This window comes from Bufo bufo, chromosome 2, assembly GCF_905171765.1.
Source record: "Bufo bufo chromosome 2, aBufBuf1.1, whole genome shotgun sequence".
In the NCBI taxonomy this organism is placed as follows: domain Eukaryota; kingdom Metazoa; phylum Chordata; class Amphibia; order Anura; family Bufonidae; genus Bufo; species Bufo bufo.
In genome coordinates, this window is record NC_053390.1 from 190,160,700 (window position 1) to 190,182,043 (window position 21,344).

A 21,344-nucleotide genomic window follows, 5' to 3' on the forward strand; every position below is an offset into this window, starting at 1 on the left:
ATACCAATCAAACCGTCATCTCATCACGCAAAAAATGAGATCCTACCTAAGACAATCACCCAAAAAGTAAAACAAACTATGGCTCTCAGAATATGGAGACACTAAAACATGATTTTTTTTTATTGAATGGATAGAGTAGTGGTACTAGTGGCTCAACCAAATTGCCCAAATAATGGACAGGTGCAGACCCCTCAGCACCCCCAGTGCTGTATAGAAAGGTTTAGGTTGAATACATAAATAGGTGGGGGGGCACTCTATATATCTGGCAACACATGGACCGCAACGAATAAAATGTAATTTAAAACCATTTATTCACTACTACGAAAAGCACGACCTCAATGGATACTATTTCCTTTTGTGTGTATATATATTGTAAACAGAGGTCCTCTGTAGAGCAATAACAAGCACGAATACTTCATATATGAGACTCGTCGGTTGGAAGGTGTAGTTAGGGTTATACCAATCCCTGTGGGATAGTGGATACATAAATCTTGAAGGTGGATACAGAGTGTCTGATGTTAGTACTCCGTAGACCGGGGTTTATAATAAAGTTTGTACCAGTCCCCGTGCTTCAACTGTACCGGAGTTTGCAATAAATATCAGTATTTCCACATTCATATAGTTTGCCTTACCATTCCAGGTCTCTTCACTTATCAGAGCTCCATAGCTGAAATGTCATGGTCCTCTTCATATATTTTTTTTCAAAAGAAACGCACATGCGTTTTCTATTTCCTGTATCCCTACAGCCTGGGAGTGATCCAGTTATTATTTTTAATATGTTCTTAGTGTGATAAATATTTTTATTTAGTGTGATATATACTTTTATTCATGTATTTATATGTGAGGTCGTCTTTTGAAGGGATAGGAACCTTTGTAGGGCACCAAGCCCTAAGGCACATTGATGAATAGAAACTTTATAGTTCAAATCCGATCAGAAGCTGATATCCGTATCTTCCGAATATCCCTCACTGTCCCGGAATACACCGCTTTGTTGACCGTTACCATATAAAAGGAAGCCTTCTTACACCTACTGTTCAGCCACTGAGGAAGGGGTGCTTTTAATCCCGAAACGAGTCTGTTACTGAACAGTGAGGGACTGAATGGAACAGAAGCGGTGTTTATATTATTGATTCCTTTGGAGACACTTACAGTACTACCCCCTCGACATCAAACTGGGACTATCGCTGAATCTGTGGATTCAAAGTACAGGACCAAGTTCCTCCCGAGTCACGTGACACATCACGGGGAGAGCTGCAGACCACGTGGGACGCCTCCGTAGGTCCTTGCAGAGTAAAGCCGGAATTGGATCCTGTGTCTCCTGACCAGTTTCCAGCTATTGAGCTCTGATAAGTGACGAGACCTGGAATGGTAAGGCAAACCTATATGAATGTGGAAATACTGATATATTTATTGAAAACTCCGGTACAGTTGAAGCACGGGGACTGGTACAAACTTTAATACAATCCCCGGTCTACGGAGTACTAACATCAGACACTCTGTATCCACTTATACCTTCAAGATTTATGTATCCACTATCCCACAGGGATTGGTATAACCCTTACTACACCTTCCAACCGACGAGTCTCATATATGGAGTATTAGTGCTTGTTATTGCTCTACAGAGGACCTCTGTTTACAATATATATACAAGAGGAAATGGTATCTATTGAGGTCGTGCTTGGATTGTGTTTTATCAATGAGCATGTTTTTGGCCTTCACTACGGTATCTGTATGCCATATGTGAATCTGGTCATTTGAATCTATTGGGCTGTACGCAGCAAACCCTTTTTATGAATTTATCTTATTTTTCATAGTTGTGAATAAATTGTTTTAAATTTAATTTTATACGTTGCTGTCCATGTGTTGCCAGATATCGAGTGCCCCCCCCCTCCTATTTATGTATTCACTCAGATTTTTTTTACTTTGTTTCAAAAATGCTGTTATTGTGTAAAACTTAAAAAAATAAAAGAATTATACATATTGGGTATCGCCGCGTCCGTAAGAACCTGCTGTATAAAATAAATAAAATTGGACTGCACGCCAGACGGTTTCTTCAGTAAAACAACAGATAGTGTTTATTCAAACACTATCTGTTGTTTTACTGAAGAAACCGTCTGGAGTGCAGTCCAATTTTCCTTATTATCTACAAGTGGGTAAGATCCAGTTGACGTACTTGGACTTTGCACCCGCCTTCATGTTACCTTTATGGTGGTGCTGCCAGTAGTTTTTCTATATTATATTATATTACATCACAAAAAGTGTAATACCAAGCGATCAAGAAGCCATATGCACCCTAAAATAGTACTAATCAAACCATCATCTCGTAGTGAAAAAAATTTGCACCTACATAAGACAGTCGCTCAAAAAACTATGAAGACACAAAAATTTAAAAAAAAAAAAATGCTTTATTATGTAAAACTGAAACAAACAACCAAAAAAAGGTATTGTCGCGTCTGTAAGAACCTGCTCTATAAAAAGACCACATGATCTAACCTGTCAGATGAACATTGTAAATAAAAAAAATAAAAAACTGTGCCAAAACAGCTATTTTTTGTAACCTTGCCTCGCAAAAAGAATAAAAAATAAGTGTAATAAAGAGCAACCAAAAATCATATGTACGCTAAAATAGAAAACAAAACTGCCACCTTATCCCGTAGTTTCCAAAATGGGGTAATTTTTTCGGAGTTTCTACTCTAGGTCTTCAAATGTGACATGACAACTTAAAATTATCCCAGTGAAATCTGCCCTCCAAAAATCATATGGCGTTCCTTTCCTTTTGCGCCCTGCCGTGTGCCTGTACAGCAGTTTACGACCACATATGGGGTGTTTTATGTAATCTACAGAATCAGGGCAATAAATATTGTTTTGTTTGGCTGTTATCCCTTGCTTTTTTAGCGGAAAAAATGGAATTAAATGGAAAATCTGCCAAAAAGTGAAATTCAGAAATTTCATCTACATTTTCCTTTAATTCTTGTGGAATACCTAAAGGGTTAACAAAGTTAGTAAAATCAGTTTTGAATACCTTGAGGGGTGTCGTTTCCAAAATGGGGTCACTTTTTTGGAGTTTCTACTCTAGTGGTGCATCAGGGGGTCTTCAAATGTGACATGGCAACTTAAAATATTCCCAGTGGAATCTGCCTTCCAAAAACCATATTGCGTTCCTTTCCTTCTGCACCCTGCCGTGTGCCTGTACAGCAGTTTACAACCACATATGGGGTGTTTCTGTAACCTACAGAATCAGGGCAATAAATATTGTTTTGTTCGGCTGTTAACCCTTGCTTTTTTAGCGGAAAAAATGGAATTAAATGGAAAATCTGCCAAAAAGTGAAATTCTGAAATTTCATCTACATTTTCCTTTAATTCTTGTGGAATACCTAAAGGGTTAACAAAGTTAATAAAAACTGTTTTGAATACCTTGAGGGGTGTAGTTTCTAAAATGGGGCCATTTATGGGTGGTTTCTATTATGTAAGCCTCACAAAGTGACTTCAGACCTGAACTGGTCCTTTTAAAAAGGTGGGTTTTGGAGATTTTCTGAAAAATTTCAAGATTCTAAGCCTTCTAACGTCCCCAAAAAATAAAATGTAATTTACAAAATGATCCAAACATGAAGTAGACATATGGGAAATGTAAAGTAATAACTATTTCAGGAGGTATCGCTATCTGTTTTAAAAGCTGAGAAATTGACATTTTGAGAATTGCAAATTTTTCCACATTTTTAGTAAATTTGGTATTTTGTATAAATAAAAAATGAAATATTTTGACTCAAATTTACCACTGTCATGAAGTACACTATGTGCAGAGAAAACAGTCTCAGAATGGCTTGGATAAGTAAAAGCGTTTGAGTTATCACCACATAAAGTGACACTGGTCAGATTAGCAAAAAATGGCCTGGTCCTTAAGGTGAAAAACGGCAGGGTCCTGAAGGGGTTAAGACGTTTAGCTGCTTGATTACAAGGAATCACTGTGAGAAAATATTTGCATGCTTTGGATCGCAATGGAGTTTCACATCTTCTCTTGAGGCATTAAATACAGCCTAATACACAGCTATAATATCCACCTGGACATCCACTAACAGTTAGTCCATCCAGTTGGATAAAACTGTACAACAACCCTTTCATTTTTCTGTACCCGCGCTCTGTTGGAGGCATCAGTAATGCAGCAAGAAGGTCTACTATGGGCGAATGAGTAGTTCGTGTAAAGATATTAACAAAACGAGCCAAGTCCATTGTACTTACTCCAAACGTATTTTAATACTTTTGTTTTTTTTCCATTTCTTTGCTGCAGTGATGCTTTTGATTTCCAGTATGGTGTAGTTGTGATTCGTCTGAGAGAAGGTCTAGATATTTCTCATCTCCAAGGCCAAGGTAAGGAAGTCTGATATGTGATGAACCAAGTAGGGATCGACCGATATAGATTTTTTTTTTTAAGGCCGATACCGATAATTTGTGAACTTTCAGGCCGATAGCCGATAATTTATACCGATATTCTGGGAATTTTCAAATCTGCTGAAAATTAATGTTTATTGTTAACGTGTATTTATTTTAATTTTTTTGTAAATCTTTCTTTTTCATTTATACTTTTTACTAACTTTTAGCCCCCTTAGAGACTAGAACCCTTGTCCTATTCACCCTGATAGATCTCTAACACTGTCCCTGCTGCTCTGTGCTTTGTGCACACAGCAGCATGGAGCTGAACATGGCAGCCAGGGCTTCAGTAGCGTCCTTTAGAGCGCACTGCACCACACCACCAACATTTTTAATACTGGGATGGGGGTGGGGAACGCACTGCGCCACCATTGAAGATAAGTCTTTCATTAATTCATATACAGGAGGCGGCAGCTGGCTGCAGAATCGCATAGCCGTCTCCCGACCTCTATGAGCGGTAGCTGCGATCCGCGGCACCTAAGGGGTTAACTACCGCAGATCGCAGCTACCGCTCATAGAGGTCGGGAGACGGCTATGTGATTTCTGCAGCCAGCTCCCGTCTCCTGTATATGAATTAATGAAAGACTTATCTTCATTGGTGGAGCGGTGGCCACAGCCCCTCCCCTTCTTTTGTCCTCTCTCCGCTAATTGGCGGCAGCAGCATCACAGGGGGAGGAGACACTGCTTCCTTCTCCCCTGTGCTGCTGAGGGAACACAGAGAGCGCTGAGAGCAGTGCGTTCTGTGTTCCCAATACGTTATCGGCTAAATAGATGCCGATACAGATAACGTTCAAAATCCTGAATATCGGCCGATAATATTGGTAAAACCGATAATCGGTCGATCCCTAGAATTAAGTACACTGTACAGAAATTATCCACAGGCCGTTAGGATAGAGAAGTTCTTGTTAGGCCCTGTCCACGTTAGCAGTAATGGCCTCTATTTGATGTATACTTTGGGAAAAGCTCCCGACATGTACCTATTTAATGGAGGTCTGTGACATATTCCACTGTCTAGTGATACAGTGGGTTATATCGCCCATAGAGTCCGATTGTACGAAAAAAAATGCATATCGCGTTGTATGCTTTTATTTATTACTGCCATTATATAGAATGTTGAAGACTGTGGCAAAATTCCATACATACCTAACAAGACAAGTTACCTATCATTGCCCAGCGACATCGTCTGTCTGAATTGACGAGGCTGGTATAAATGTTTGGTCCACCAGCTTGAGAGAGGCTGCTGGCGTGATCTGAACAGGACCTTAAAAATATTCTGGGATCTCTTTTTTTTTTTTTTCTGGGTGTTGTTTACACCTTATATTATAACCTGGCTGCGGCTATGTAATGACTAAAACATACATGCAAAAGAGGAAAATAAAAAAAATAACAATGTTTCAGCTCATATTCAACAGTGCTAAATACTTGGGGCATCTCATGGCTTAAACGTTTGTTCAGTTCTCTCTTCCCTCCAGCAAATACCATGTTTATGAGTTGCTAGAAACTTTCCTAATGTCGTGACGTGTAGAGACAAGAATACCACAAAGATCATGATGGGGATGTTAGACGGAGGTGTGACAGGACGTGCGCTTATTGAAGGGTTTTCACCACGCCCTTCTGGCGTAGGACTGTATGACAGCGATCGGACTGTTACTCATTGCATGGGCAGGGTGGAATTCGTTCACAATGACTTTGCTGACTGACAGCACAAATTGTAAATGTTTCTCTCTCTCTCTCTCACTCTCTCACTCACTCACTCACTCACTCACTCACACACACACACACACGAGCAGTGTGGATTTGTAGACAATGGCGGGAATGTGTGACGTGGCAGATATGTTCGCCTACCCTTTCACTGCCGTGTGTCCTCAGCTGTTTGTGCTAAGCGTTGATATGGTGAAACTATATGCACTGTATAAGTACATATGAAAGTGTTACAAGTGTTCTAAGTATTCTGACATCCAAAACATTCCACACAATGAAGCCAAATGTAATACGTCATACATTCAGATGTGGTGCGAATGTATTAAAGGGGTCTACACATAGGTCCGGAGATCTCCATATTCACTGCTCTACAAGATTATCTTCAGCCTGGCAGGTGTGTCCTTTCTGCCGCAGCACTCTCCCTGTAACTGCCGCAGCCGCTAACAGAACATATAAATGGTGGCAGATGAAGATTAAAACTGAGTATATGTGACGGCCAAAAAAATAAGGAAAAGAGCAAAACTGCAGGTGGCACTGTATAGATACATTACTCACTGGTTATAAAATTATTAATTGCATGCAATTGCAAAAGTATTCAGATCCAGGTGCTGGTGTGAAAAATGTAGTATGTGTTCTGTGATGCAACCCCTTTAAAATGGCTGCAGGTGGAGAGTCACGGGACCAGACTTTCTGCTTCACCTGTCATCAGCGCCTGCGCAGGTTCTGTACGCCGGTAATCTCACACAGACACAGTGGAGGATGCTGAATGAATTTTCTGGTCACATGCCCCTCCATCAGCAGTCACCGTATTCACCTAGAACACAGATTTTATTAACGGGACAAACCAATCTAATGACACATTAACACTTTTCCAGTGTAGAGGCACCTTTCAGAGAGGCTTCATTTCCCAGCTCTGTAGACATGTGGCTGGGGGTCATGTGCACCGCTCTGGCCAGTCACTGGCCTCAGTTGTGATGTGTCCATCAGCGGCACGTAACCCAGCAGTGATTGGCCACAGCTGTGCACATGATCCCGTCTGCAAGTGCACAGACCTGGAACCGGAAGCATCTTGGAGAGAAGCCTTCTGTGCTGGAACCAAGAGGATTGGAGGAGGTGAGTGGAATTTTTTATCTTGTTTTCTAAAGCTGGAATAACCCTCTTAGGTTGTGTTGAAGATTTGGAGGGGTTGTCTCATAAACACAACCTCCATCCGTATGTCCTATTTTGCCATCTATGTTCCCGACCGGAGATCTTATCTGTATGACCTACTCCAGTTCTGGTGGATTCAAGCCGCCTTTGTATTACATGAGCAGCCATTATCGGCTGCTTCACAGGGGTGCCAGAAGGAGGGCCCATGGCCATAAGCTAAACGCCTCAGCATCTGCTTTTTGAAAGGGGTTGTCTCTGATGAGAGGCAGTCTTGTCAGAAATGAAAATAACTTGGCAGAGAGATTGTCCTTTTTTTCTGTGTATGCATAAGCATAAACCCTTAGGGCGAGTTCACAAGGGAAACTACAGTGCTGAGATGAGTGGGAAAATGGAATATCCTGTGACAGTGTTACGTGAACAGGGACTTGTTCACTGGGGAAGTTTGTCATTTTCTGTGTTATTTTTTTATTTTTTACACAAACTTAGTTGGTAATTCCTCTAAGGCAGAGGATCTCAATACCGGAAAAGTAGGAATTAGACCTACTGGTAATTGTACTTCCAGGAGTCCGACATGACAGCACCACATGGAGGATGTCTCCCCGCCCACTATTGGGACAGGAGCAAAGAGAGGTTAAAAGCTCCCCCCCCCTCCCCCCCCCCCACAGGCACAGACCCACCAGTGTTTTTTAAATTATCACACAATGATGGATGTTAGACTTAAACTATTTTTGAATCAAATACTCAATATATCACATTAATCATAACTAAAGGAAGATAAGGGAGGGAAATACGGGTGCTGTCATGTCGGACTCATTAGGGAGGGACCACGGCCTGGAGGACCTTACGTCCGAACCTCTGGTCATGGTTTCCTGCAAAGTCTAAACTATAGTGTTTACAAAATGTATGCAAACTCGACTACGTTGCTGCTTTGCAAATCTCATCGATTAAAGCTTCCGCATGTTCCGCCCAAGATGCCGCCACCGCTCTGGTAGAATGGGCTCTAATATTTTGTGGACAAGCCAGTCCCTGCAGATCGTAGGATTCTGTAATTGCCCTTTTTACCCATGTGGCCAATGTTGTTTTGGAATCTTTCCTGCTTTTATTTCGGCCAGCAAACTGTATGAACAGATTTGTATCCTTCCTAAATCTGCTAGTAACCTCCAAATATTCCAGAAGAGTCCGCCTGACATCTAGCATGCGGAAGCTCTTTTCCGTGTCATTTCTGGATCTGCACAGAAGGAAGGTAATACTATTTCCTCATTTAGATAAAATGTAGAGACTACTTTCAGTAAAAATGTAGGATCCAACTTTAGAATGACCCTGTCATCTAGAATCAGAAGGTAAGGTTCCCTGGTGGTTAAGGCTTTTATCTCACCTATCCTTTGGGCCGATGTTATTGCCACTAGAAAAACAGTCTTCAGAGAGATGTTTTAGAGAACAATTCTGTATTGGTTCAAAGGGTTCTTTAATTAAGGCATTGAGAACTGTCGATAAATCCCAAGGAGGAACAGTTGATTTCAGAGTTGGTCTAATTCTTGTTGTTGCTTTTATAAATCTGCTTACCCATCTATTCTCTGCCAGAGAATAATCTAGGAACCAGCTGCTATCTGGGGTGTTTAAAGAGGACCTTTCACTGATCCTGACATTGTGAACTAAGTATACAGACATGGAGAGCGGCGCCCGGGGATCTCACTGCACTTACTATTATCCCTGGGCGCCGCTCCGTTCTCTCGCTATGTCCCCCGGTATCTTCGGTCACTAAGTTACGGCAGGCGGAGTCTGCCCTTGTTCTGCTGTAGCGCTGGCCAATCGCAGCGCAGAGCTCACAGCCTGGGAGAGGAAGAACCTCCCAGGCTGTGAGCTCTGCGCTGCGATTGGCCAGCGCTACAGCAGAACAAGGGCAGACTCCGCCTGCCGTAACTTAGTGACCGAAGATACCGGAGGGCATTGCGGGAGAACGGAGCGGCACCCAGGGATAATAGTAAGTGCAGTGAGATCCCCGGGCGCCGCTCTCCATGTCTGTATACTTAGTTCACAATGTCAGGATCAGTGAAAGGTCCTCTTTAAGACCCTTATACAAACCCTTCCTGTAAAAAATCCAATATTTCCGCCAACTTCGGGAGCAGAGGATTTCCATTTTTTGATACCACCCAGGAGTAAAATTTCTTCCATATTTTGTTGTAGATAGCTGAGGTTACCTGTTTATGGCTCTTTTGAAGAGTTGATATAACCCTCTCTGATAATCCGTGTAATCTTAAGTCCCTTTCAGGATCCATGCTGTCAATCTTTGTCTGTTTATTTCTGGATTCCAGATCGGGCCTTGAGAAAGAAGGTCTAGTAGTAGAGGTAGAGTTATTGGATGTTCTGTAGCCATGGAGATTAGGACTGGAAACCATGATTGTTTTGGCCAGAATGGGGCCACTAAAATTACTTTTGTTGACTCCGTCCTGATTTTCCTGAGGACTGCTGGTATTAGGGGAAACTAAGGGAACGCGTATGCCAGCTTCATATCCCATTTTTGAGATCCGGCATCTACCCCATCTGGATGATCTCTCGGATTTAGGGAGAATAAGGAATCTACCTGCGCATTCCCTTTTGTAGCGAAAAGGTCTATTTTGGGAAATCCCCATACCTTCGTTAACTCGTTGAACACTTGTTTGTTCAGAGACCATTCGCTCGGGTTCAGGTAGTGTCTGCTCAGAAAATCTGCCGACTGATTTTGTGATCCCTTGAGAGGGACTGCCGAGATTGATAAGACATTCTTTTCCGCCCAGGAAAAGATCTAGTGGGAAAGAGCTTGAAGAGGGAATCTCGTTCCCCCTTGATGCCTGAGAAAAGCTACTGTTGTCATGTTGTCGGATAAAATTCTTGTGGTGACCATATAAAAGATCCTGGCTCTGCCTCAGCGTTTCCCAAACAGCTTGGAGCTCCTGAAAGTTTGAGAATTTTTCTTTTGTTTCTTGATTCCAAACCCCTTGGAAGTAATGTTGTCCTATTTTGGCTCCCCATCCCTGCTGACTGGCATCGGTCGTTACCACGATATAGGGACTTGGGTTCCAGGGAGTCCCTCTTGAGAGATTCTCCACATTTTTCACCATTTCAGAGATTCTCAAGCTGTGTCTTTTATGTGAATGTTTTGATTCAATAATTGTTTGTTTCCATCCCAGACCGAGATAATCATCTTTTGTAACGTTCTCGAGTGGAACGGACTCCTTGGGACTGTCATGATACAGGCTGTCAACAAACCCAGGATGCTTATCGCTTCCCTTATTGTACACACAGATTTCTTTTAAAAGGCTGCAACTTTTTCTAATAGGGTCATCCGTCTGTTTTCTGGAAAAAAGGATTTCTGCAACCTGGAATCTAGTACGGTTCCTAAAAAGATCTTCCTGTTGTCTGGAACTAGGTCTGATTTTTCTAGGTTCAGGATCCAACCTAAACTCTGTAGGAGGGAAATGGCACTCTGGGTCTGGTCGACCAGAGTCTGAATTAAATATGCAATCAGAAGAAAGTCGTCCAGATATGGCACAATTGTTATCTCTTTCCTCCTTAAGAAGGCAACAATCTCTATTATCAACTTTGTGAATACCCGTGGGGGTGAGGATATCCCTAACGGAAGGCATTGGAACTGATAATGACTTACTCCCCCATTCTCCCTTATTGCAAATCTTAAATATTTTTGGTAGTCTAGGTGGATAGGCACATGATAATATGCATCCTTCAGGTCCAGGATGCACATTACTGCTCCTGGAGGAATTAGGGGTATAGTAGATATGATCGATTCCATCTTGAAGCGTCAGTATTTTATTGATTTTTGTTCAGGAGTTTCAAGTTTATTATGGTCCTGAATGAACCATCCATTTTTATTTTTTTAATAAGAAACAGTCTCGAATAAAACCCCTCGCCTTCCTGATGTTTCGGGACCTGAATTACTGCTCCTAGTTTTAGTTTTGAAATATCTCTTGTAAGGTTTTGCTGTACTGCATTCTGTCCATACCAAGTTATCAGATATTTTTGTTGGGGGATTTCCAAAAATTCGATTTTGTAGGCTTCCTAGACTATCTGTAGCGCCCGAGGGTTTTGAGAGATTTGACGCCACACTGGAAGAAAAAATTTCTATCTCCCCCCCCACAGGTCTGATGTCATTGTTTTAGGAGTTGGGGTTGAGTAAAAAAAAAAAACTTCCTTTCCCCCCTTTTGGATAGGACCATTTGTCCTTAACCGTTTTTTTTATTTTTTTTGTAGGAGTCTTTTACGAAAAAACTGCTGCTTTCTAGCTTTTCCTTCTTGAAAGCCTTTATTTTTGGCTACATGCACACGAACGTTGTTTGTTTCCATTTCTGTTCCGTTTTTTTTGCGGATAGGATGTGGACCTATTCATTTTAATGGGTCCGCAAAAAATGTCCGATAAAAGAGAGTCCATATCTTCTGAAGAGAAGCAGTATTTCCACTGCTCATCATAGGATGTGGAGGGCATAAATTAATCTCCTTCCTCTTCCCCATCATCAGACTGAGTATATCGTAAGTCTATATCCTCTTAATCGGATTCTAAGTCGCCTCTTGGTCTTTTGGCCCTAGGAACGCAACTAACCGCTGGAGAGGGCATGAAGGATGAAACGGACGCTTTCACTTCTTCTCTAATAATTGATCTGAGGTCCGTCAATAGTAACAGCTGTTCCTCCTTTACGATTTTACTGATACAATCACTGCATAGTTGTTTAGTGTAAGTATCTTGAAGCCTCTTTTTGCATGTAGCACATGTTTTAGGCTTCTTTTTAGTTTCCACCTTATGGGTAGTTTTTTTCCCCCTAGAAAGATATGACGGACAGTCTTTTAGAGTAGATACCCAAAGGGATAAAGAAAGGGACCGGATAAGATATTTACTTACATGTCCCTGCACAGGAGGCTCTGGGGATTGCTCTCTGCGGATAGCAGAGGTATCCATAATATGAGGCCCCTTATGCTAGCTCCCCTGAGGTTTAAATACCACTGGCACTTACCCCTCCTGTTGCCGCCAGGCCTCTCTTCTTCCTTCCAGGACTCCTCCTAGGAGAGTCAAATTACGTCAGACGCCCTGCGCCGCGTGCGCAGTCCCGGTGTCTGTCAATGAGGAGCAGGAAGCATGGTGCCCACAGCCACACCAGGGTTACGGCAACCAACTCCCCAGCCCGCGGCCTACTTGGACTCCGACCTTTCTATAGCCACTTGGCCATCAGGTACCGGAGCGGCTGGGGAAACAGCTAAGGGAACCCCAGCTTAGAGGGTTTTAGCATGGCACCTTAGCGGGAGGGAAGAAAAGGAACATGCCCCCCGATCCAACCCCTGCCAGTATCCAGGTTCAGGGAACCCTCTCTGTCCCCTCTCTGAACCTCTTTGTTCCTGTCCCAATAGTGGGAGAGGAGACCTTCTCCATGTGGGGCTGTCATGGAGGATGTCCTGGAAAAAATGTTTGTTTGTTCCCCATGCATTCTGAATGGAAAGAGATCTGTTCAGGATGTCTTCCGTTCCAGCAGAATTCTGTTTTGTGACCGGATACAAAACTGCTGCAAGATGCGGTTTTGTGTCCGGTCATAAAAACAGAAAAAAACAGATCCGGCACTCAAAACAATATAAGTCAATGGTGACGGATCCGATTTTTAGGAGCCTTAAAAAACGGATCAGACACCAACTGACTTTCAATGTATTTAGTGAAGGATCCCTTTTTTTTTTTCCAGTTGTGATTTCACACAACCGCATCCTAACGGATCGGATGCATCCTGATGTGCAAAATCAAAATGGATCCATTTAATGAATCTACCGAATCTCAATACCGGAATTAACTATGCAAGTGTGAAAGTAGCCTTACCCAGCTTTTTAGTGACTTGCAATTTTATTTATTTTTTTGTTTTTTTTTTTTTTTGCAAGACAATTGATGATGAAAACTGGTTGCATATGTGGAATCTAGACCTACAGCTGTTTAAGAGAAAAGCCCCTTTACACATTTATAGTTCTATGGCATTTTCTTTTATTCCTGGCAAATAGTTATCCGCTGGGATTTCTTTACGAGCAGCTGCATCTGTGGCTTATTTATAGATGAATGAAATACCACAGGAAAGACTAGTTTCCGGCTAGAATAGCTATTGTGTGTGTTTGTTCAAAAGGCTGCAGTGACCGTTTTATGGGTGTGATATGATGTAGAAACCATGTAAGTTTTTCCCTATAGCCATCATTGTCTGATCTGGACGACTGTGCCTGCTTTTCCAGGAAGACTTTTCATGATTCACTTATTATTCTGCTACGTGTTTGTCTCATAAATCGGGCCTACAAAGAGCAACTTCTGCGACTTCGTGTTTCAGTGTTTCTGCACTGCTCAGATTATTTGTGGTCACACTGTTCTATGGATTTGGTGTCCTCAACATCACACAAAAAAATGGCAGAAAAGTCTAGTTAGGCCCCATTCACATGACCATGGACCGCCGTTCCCGTGTTGCTGCCCGCCAACCGCGGGTCTGCAAAACACGGGCACTGACCGTGTAAACTCCACATCCCAGTGTGGACCCAATGACTTCAATGGGTCAGCGATCTGTAAGATGCAGCGGAAGATGGGACATGTTCTACCTTTTGCGGCACGGACCCGTAAACATCTTCTTGAAGTCAATAGGTCCGCACTGCGATGCAGACTTCACACTGCTGGTGCGGTTTGAGGTCTGAAACATGGGCACAAGGGTCATATGGTCGTGTGAATGGATCCTAAAAGGAATGTATCACCTGTTTTTCTTACCGATTTTTAAAAGATGAAATATATATTTTCTAAATTAACAGCAGCACAGTGGAAGAAAAGTTTGGGTGCAAATCCTCTGGAAAGGTGGACAGGTTGACAAAGGCCCCATTGTGTGTGCTGAAACGTTGCCAGGGAATAAACGGGTCACCTTTTACCACATTTGGAGTGCTGTGTATGTGTGTGTAATCTGTTTCTGTACATGGTTAATGTTAATAGAATTTAGAGAGATGGAACTTGTTCTCTGGAGATGACTCATTGATGTGTGTCAGAAAGTATTGTGGGCATGCTCTGTGACCTGTGGAGAGGTCATTGTGCATGGAGGACAAGGGGAGCAATGACCATCACCTATTGTGAATGGCAGATCTTATGTATATTATTATTATTTTGCTCACTTATATATCGCTGACCTATTCCACAGCGCTTTACAGACACTAGCATCACACTGTCCCAGTGGAGCTCACAATCTAAATAGTTTACTTGTCATTTTAATTCTGCCTGTGATTATAATGAGATAACTGCTGTAGAACAGGACATTTCAGCCATTTTTATAAGGCTCAGTGGGCAGTGTGTAAGCTGCAAAATTTGAGAATTTCTTTGATAAAGATAATGACATGGAAAATTCTTAAATCATATGCTTCACATAAAAGTTTATCAAAACAATAAGTCATTTGATTCAATATCTAATATACTTTGTCTAGCATCTTGCTGACTCACCTTTGTGTCAACTAAGCACATGTGGCATTGGCAATCACTTCTCCAAGATGCTCTCTATAAGCTATAATAAGGCACTTTCATATATTATTGGTGGTGATAGTTGTTTCTCCATAAGCCTATTCTTAACATATGATTTGCAGTATTCTTTCAGATAGAGCTGTGAATTTATGTCATGGCAGACATAGAGCTAAAATACTTACCATCCATTTTTCAAGAAGCCCATATCGAATATATAAAAAAAAAGAATTTGCAGGTCTCATTATTGAAATTGCAGCATCAAGAAGGACAATAAGGTTATGCAAATTGAGGAAGTAGAAGGATTTTCTTACATTTGCAGATCGGATTTTAAAGCACCTAGCTCCAATTTGTGGCATGTGAGAGGGGCATAAAAGCGAGATTGAAAGCAAAGTTTTTTTTAGCCACATGATCTGATTATTGAGGTTTTGGCCTAGGCAAGTAGCGATAAACCAAGGGTCTCTCAGCTCAAGGATTCTGTCCCTATCAATTTGCAATAACTGGCACGACAGCAAACAGGAGGCACTGCATTATCACCCCACACGACTTGATCAGATTTCTGAGGTTTCAAGTCTTGTGGGGTGATGATGCTGTGCCTTCTGTTTGCTGTCGTGCCAGTTATCGCAAACTGATAGGGACAGAATCCTTGAGATGAGAGACCTTGATTTATCGCTACTTGCCTAGGCCAAGATGTCGGCACTCTTCATCATTGCATGTCCAGGTGGTTGGGAGAAAAATGGCAAACTGAGATGACAACAAGATGTGCACAGAGGAGAACCTCTGCACGAATTGATCAAGAATGGAGCATGGTCATCCATTGTATACTGCAAATGAAATTGGATGTCACATGCCAAGCCTGGGGCAGCAAACAGCGTCTACACAAACCATCAAAAGACGTTTGTACTACATTTTAAAACGAGCCAGAAGTCCAGCTACAGGTGTTCCACTGACTTTACGCCACAACTCTCAAAGGCTATCATGATGCACAGTAAGTCGGCAATGGAGGTCTATCCTCCTCAGTGATGAGTCACACTTTTGTCTCGGATGCAATGATAGCTAAAGATTGGTATGGAGGCCATGTGGGCAACACCATGAAGAAAGGAATGTCACACCAGTCCTTACACCCAGAATTATGTTGTATGGTGGCATGATGTACGGTAGATAGACCCCACTAAGTCTTCATTTGATGTACACTAACAGCTCGGCTTTAAAGTTATTTGATCGTGGAATTGGTGGTATGGCCATTTCTCCAAAGTGTTCCTGGAGAGGTTTTTCAACAGGACAACGCCAGGCTGCATGTGGCTCGTTTTACTGCCTTTGTATCTTAAACATGTGACCATGACTGCAGCGCCTCCAGACGTCATTGGTGTGCATTTGTAAAGAGATCTGCGAACAATGGATCTTGATCATTTGTGTGCCCAGTTGCATTCAGCATGGCAGAACATTCTTCAGACAACTATTAATAACATCACCAATAGCATGCCAAGTTGTGGAAGAGTGTGATTTTTTTATTTATTTTTTTGGCGTGCGCTCATAATCAATACTGAATAAATGAAAATGTTTTTTAATATACACCCACAGCAAGGCTCCTAACGGGTGTTGCCCGCTGAGAGCATATCACTCCCTCTCTTAATGCCTTGCACTGGCTCCCCGTCCAACAACGGGTGATGTTCAAGATTGGATGCTTCATGCATAGGGTATTCCATGGTGTGGGGCCCTTGTACCTGCAACGTAAATTCACCAGGTACACCCCGTTGGGGACATTGAGGTCTAGTAACTCTGCAAATTTTAACATCCCGCAAGTTAACAAGATCAGACGTGGAGGCAGATCCTTTTCGGCTCAAAAGGCCAGATTTTGGAACCACCTACCTCCAGCCCTAAAAATGATTCCCAGTCTTCTCTCATTCAGACGTGCACTGAAAACCTTACTTTTCAAACAGGCGTTTGATCTTCCTATATAACACTTATTTGGTTTATATAATTTTGAGGGTTTTCTTAAATCTTAGTCTATAAATTCATGGTTGGTAATGTTCTTTCTCGCCCATATTCCTTGGGGGACACATGAAACCATGGGTATAGCTCTGCTCCCTAGGAGGCGTGACACTAAGTGAAAGCTGTAAGCCCCTCCTCCATCAGCTATACCCTTCAGCCTGGAGAGAGAGACTACCAGTTTTTGCTTAGTGTCCAAGGAGGCAAGACACTCCCTGCTTAGGCAGGGTTGTTTTCCTATAATTTTTTATTTTTGCGTTATTTGTTGTTTTTAATTCGGTTTTTTTCTACTTACAGGGACAACAGAGGCGCACTAGACCCCTCTGTTTTCTCCCGGGGTTGAGTCGCGCCAGTGCCGGTAATACCGCACTGCCGCCTCCCCGCCAGAAGACAAGGTGGACCAGGGCAGCCTCGCTCCCCTGCGTCCCGCCAGCTCAAGGGTCGCCCGCACGCCAAGTCCCTCCCCCGGCTTCCTGCCACTGCGGTGCCAGTGGCTGAAGGGGCGACCCTACTGGATGGATTGAGGGCGAAGACAGCGTATGGTGAGAGTGGCTGCTCCAGCCTCCCCTTCCCTCCCTCCCACCGCTGCTACATCTCTCCGTGCCATCTCCCCCCCCCCCCTTCCCTCCCCTCCCCCATGGGCATATCGGGGCCGGCAACTTTACCGGCCATCATTTGGGGGGGGACTTCGTTCTGGTGTTGCAGACCCAGGACAAGCTGGTTCTTAGGGGGGTGGCTACCATCTTCAACGGCAGGGCAGTCAGGGGGACGGCTGTATGAGGAGATTCAGGCGAGGGCCGCTTACTTGAACGGCACCTTTTCATGGCCGGCACTTCATCTACCTAGGGGGTTAAATCATTTTGCCGCGCGCGCGTGCGGCTCTGCTTCTCCTTCAGCGCGGCAAGGGGGGGGGGCGGAGCTTTCTACATGCGCTCCGCTACTTCCTGGTTCGTCGGGCTCCACATCTCAGGTGCTGCGTGGAGCTCTCTCTCTCTGCCGTCCGATCCTGAAGCTATTACCTCTGTGCCTGCCGCCTCTCCTCCACAGCCTCCCTTCAGTCTGCTGCCCTTGCTGTCTGCCGCTTGCATCATCTGGGTCTGGTAGGACTGTTAACCCCATCCGTGCCACCAGTACTGTTACTTGGGTGTGATCCCCGTTTTTTCACCTGGGGTCTCCCACTTTAAGTGCAACTTTTCTTCCACCATGTCAGACCCTTCTGCAGCTGCCAAGCCTTGGTACCATGCCTGTACCGCTTGTAGGGAAGCCTTTCCCCGGGGGCAGTCTGATCCGCACTGTCCTGCATGCCGAGCTCCACCGCAGCCTCAGTCGCCCGCTGTGTCGCTCCCTGCTTCCTCTGACCCGCCTGACTGGGCTAGATCCCTGTCCCAGGCCGTGGAAAGCCTCACTCAGGTCGTGGGCCGCCTAATAGACAGGCCGCCTACCCCGCAGGACGCCATTTTTACTGTCGCGCCCTCCGGGTCCATCGCTTCTGCCGCTGCGGCGGGTTCACCCTCTCTTAGTGACCCTTCCCGAGCTAGGCACTCTCAGAAGCGTTTTAGAGTAGAGCGAGCCTCCTCCTCGGATGCCTCCCTCTCCCCGCCACGCGTGCGCACTCAGACGAGCCTCTCCTCTCCAAAGGATTCGCTCTCTGAAGGTGAATTGGCGGTTTCAGATTTGGAAATGGACTCGGCCCTGCCGTCCAAGCTAGCCTCAGCGATGGGTCAGCTCATCTCTGATATTCGTGACACCTTTAAGGTGCAAGATGACCCCCCTAGCTCTGACGCAGCTAGCGTCTCCTTTATCAGACCCAGGCAGGCCTCAAAAGTTTTTCCAATCCACTCTGATTTCTCCTCCGTGGTGTCTAAGGCTTGGGCTCGCCCGGACGCCCGTTTTGTCAACCCCAAGAAGCTGGACATTTGCTATCCTTTTCCGGCCGATGTCGTGGCCACCTGGTCGTCCCCACCCAAGGTGGACCCCCCTGTGGCCCGTTTGTCAAAGAACACGGCCATCCCTGTTCCCGACGGGTCCTCTCTTCAGTCAGCGGAGGACCGTCGCATGGAGACCCTTTCCAAGGGCATTTTTGCTGCCTCCGGTTCTGCCCTCAGACCGGTTTTTGCCTCTGCTTGGGCAGGTAAAGCAATCTCTGCTTGGGGTGCGCAGCTGGAACAGGAGTTGGACTCGGACGTCCCCATCCAGGACCTACGTTCCTTGGCCCAGCTTATTATTCGGGCCGGGAATTTTGTTTGTGAGGCCTCCCTTGATGCGGGAGCCCTTATTGCACGCTCCTCCGCCCTGGCGGTTTCCGTCAGGAGGGAGCTCTGGCTGAAGGTTTGGAAAGCGGACGCTGCCTCCAAACGTTCCTTGGCGGGGCTACCGTTTGCGGGTTCCCGCCTTTTCGGGGTCCGCCTAGACGAGCTTATTTCGGAGGCCACGGGTGGCAAAAGCACCCATCTTCCTCAACCCCAAGCCAGGGGCGCCCCCCGCGGACGCCCCGGTGCGTCTCGTTTTCGGTCCTCCCGCAGGAACTCTGGGGCTCCCCCCGCAGCTGCCGCTTCGGCCCCTCCCCAGGATAAGCGTAGGAAGCCGTTTTTTCGGGCGCAGCCCTCCTGGCGCAGGCCGCAGGCTGCCCGCACACCCGCAGCAAAGCAGTCCTCTGCCTGAAGGCGCGCCCCCACCCACCCGGGTGGGGGGCCGGCTCCTCCTTTTCAGGGACGTCTGGATGGCTCACGTCTCCGACGCCTGGGCTCTCGAAATTGTGTCCTCCGGATACAAAATCGAATTCGCGTCCTTCCCTCCAGATCGGTTCTTTCGCTCCCGCCCGCCGCGGGACCCGAAAAGCGCGGCTGCGTTCTCCGCGGCCGTTCAAGCCTTACTGGACAGAGGGGTGATTACCCCCGTTCCTCTAGAGGAAAGGTTCCAAGGGTTCTATTCGAACCTCTTTGTAGTTCCCAAGAAGGGAGGTTCGGTGCGGCCCATTTTGGACCTCAAAAAGCTCAACCGTTTTCTCCTCCTTCGACGGTTTCGGATGGAGTCCCTCCGTTCCGCGGTGGCTTCCCTGGAGCGGGGAGACTTCATGTCTTCCATCGATATACAGGATGCCTACCTCCATGTTCCGGTAGCCCGGTGTCACCATCGCTTCCTCCGATTCGCCGTGGGGGACCTCCACTTCCAATTTGTCGCCCTTCCCTTTGGGCTGGCAACAGCCCCCCGGGTGTTCACCAAGGTCCTGGCCCCGGTTTTGGCCTTACTCCGTTCCAGGGGTGTTTTTCTGCTACCGTACTTGGACGATATCCTCATCAAGGCTCCGTCCCTTTCTCAAGCGGTTGCCAGCGTGGATCTCACTCTAGAGACTCTGGCGAGGTTCGGTTGGGTCATCAACTTCCCCAAGTCCTCCCTTCCCCCCTCCAGACAACTGGTCTTCCTGGGAATGCTTTTAGACACGGGAGCGGCGGAGGTACGTCTTCCCTCGGAAAAACGATTGACCCTCCGCCGGGCGATTCGGGGTCTCCTTCTCCACCGTCGACCGTCCTTCCGCTTCTGCATGCGGGTCTTGGGGCAGATGGTTGCCTGCTTCGAGGCGATCCCATTTGCGCAGTTTCGCTCCCGCCCTCTCCAACGGGCGATCCTCTCCTCCTGGGACAAATCGCCGCAGTCTCTGGATCATCCCTTCCATCTATCGCCTCCGGTGCGGTCATCTCTCCGCTGGTGGTTACAGTCCCCTCTTCTGGGCAGGTCTTTTCTGCCGCTCAACTGGTTGGTGGTTACAACCGATGCCAGTCTCTTGGGCTGGGGAGGCGTGTTTCCTCCCCGATCCGTCCAGGGCATTTGGTCTCCATCGGAGTCCAAACTCTCGATCAATGTCCTGGAGCTGAGAGCGGCCCTTCTGTCTCTGCGACACTGGACTCATCTGCTGAAGGGTCATCCAGTTCGTGTGCAATCGGACAACGCCACGGCCGTGGCATACATAAACCACCAGGGGGGCACTCGCAGCGCTGCAGCGATGCGGGAGGTCACCAGCATTCTCCGTTGGGCGGAAACCCACGTCCCGGCTCTATCGGCAATTTTTATTCCAGGGGTGGACAATTGGGCGGCGGACTTCCTCAGTCGCACCACTGTCGACCCCGGCGAGTGGTCTCTTCACCCGGAGGTATTCGAGGCCATTTGCCTTCGTTGGGGCATGCCGGACGTGGACCTCATGGCCTCCAAGTTCAATCACAAGGTCCCCGCCTATCTGTCCAGGGCCAGGGATCCGGGAGCTTGCGGAGCCGACGCCCTCGTTCGTCCTTGGCGAGGCTTCGCGCGTCCGTACATATTCCCTCCCATCCCACTCCTGCCCAAGGTCCTTCGGAAGATCGCGGCGGAGGGCGTCTCGGTGATTCTGGTCGCTCCGGACTGGCCCCGCCGGTCTTGGTATGCCGACCTCATGCTGCTCCTGGCAGACGCGCCCTGGCCGCTGCCCGCCAGGGAAGATCTTCTCTCTCAGGGACCGATCTTCCACCCGCGTTTAAGGTCCCTACGTTTGACGGCGTGGTTGTTGAGACCACCGTCTTGACACGTAGGGGTTTTTCTGCGGACGTCGTCCGCACCATGA

At 45.9% G+C, this 21,344-nt stretch overlaps 1 protein-coding gene across 1 annotated transcript in view; it reads left to right on the top strand.

Moving 5' to 3' along the window:
* Window positions 1-21,344, top strand: part of SLC12A2 (solute carrier family 12 member 2) — a 123,714-nt gene that overhangs the window by 74,725 nt on the left and 27,645 nt on the right. The window contains exon 20 of the mRNA XM_040415980.1: window positions 4,286-4,365. Coding sequence (XP_040271914.1) covers window positions 4,286-4,365 — 80 coding nt within the window. The remainder of the gene's footprint in view (window positions 1-4,285; window positions 4,366-21,344) is intronic.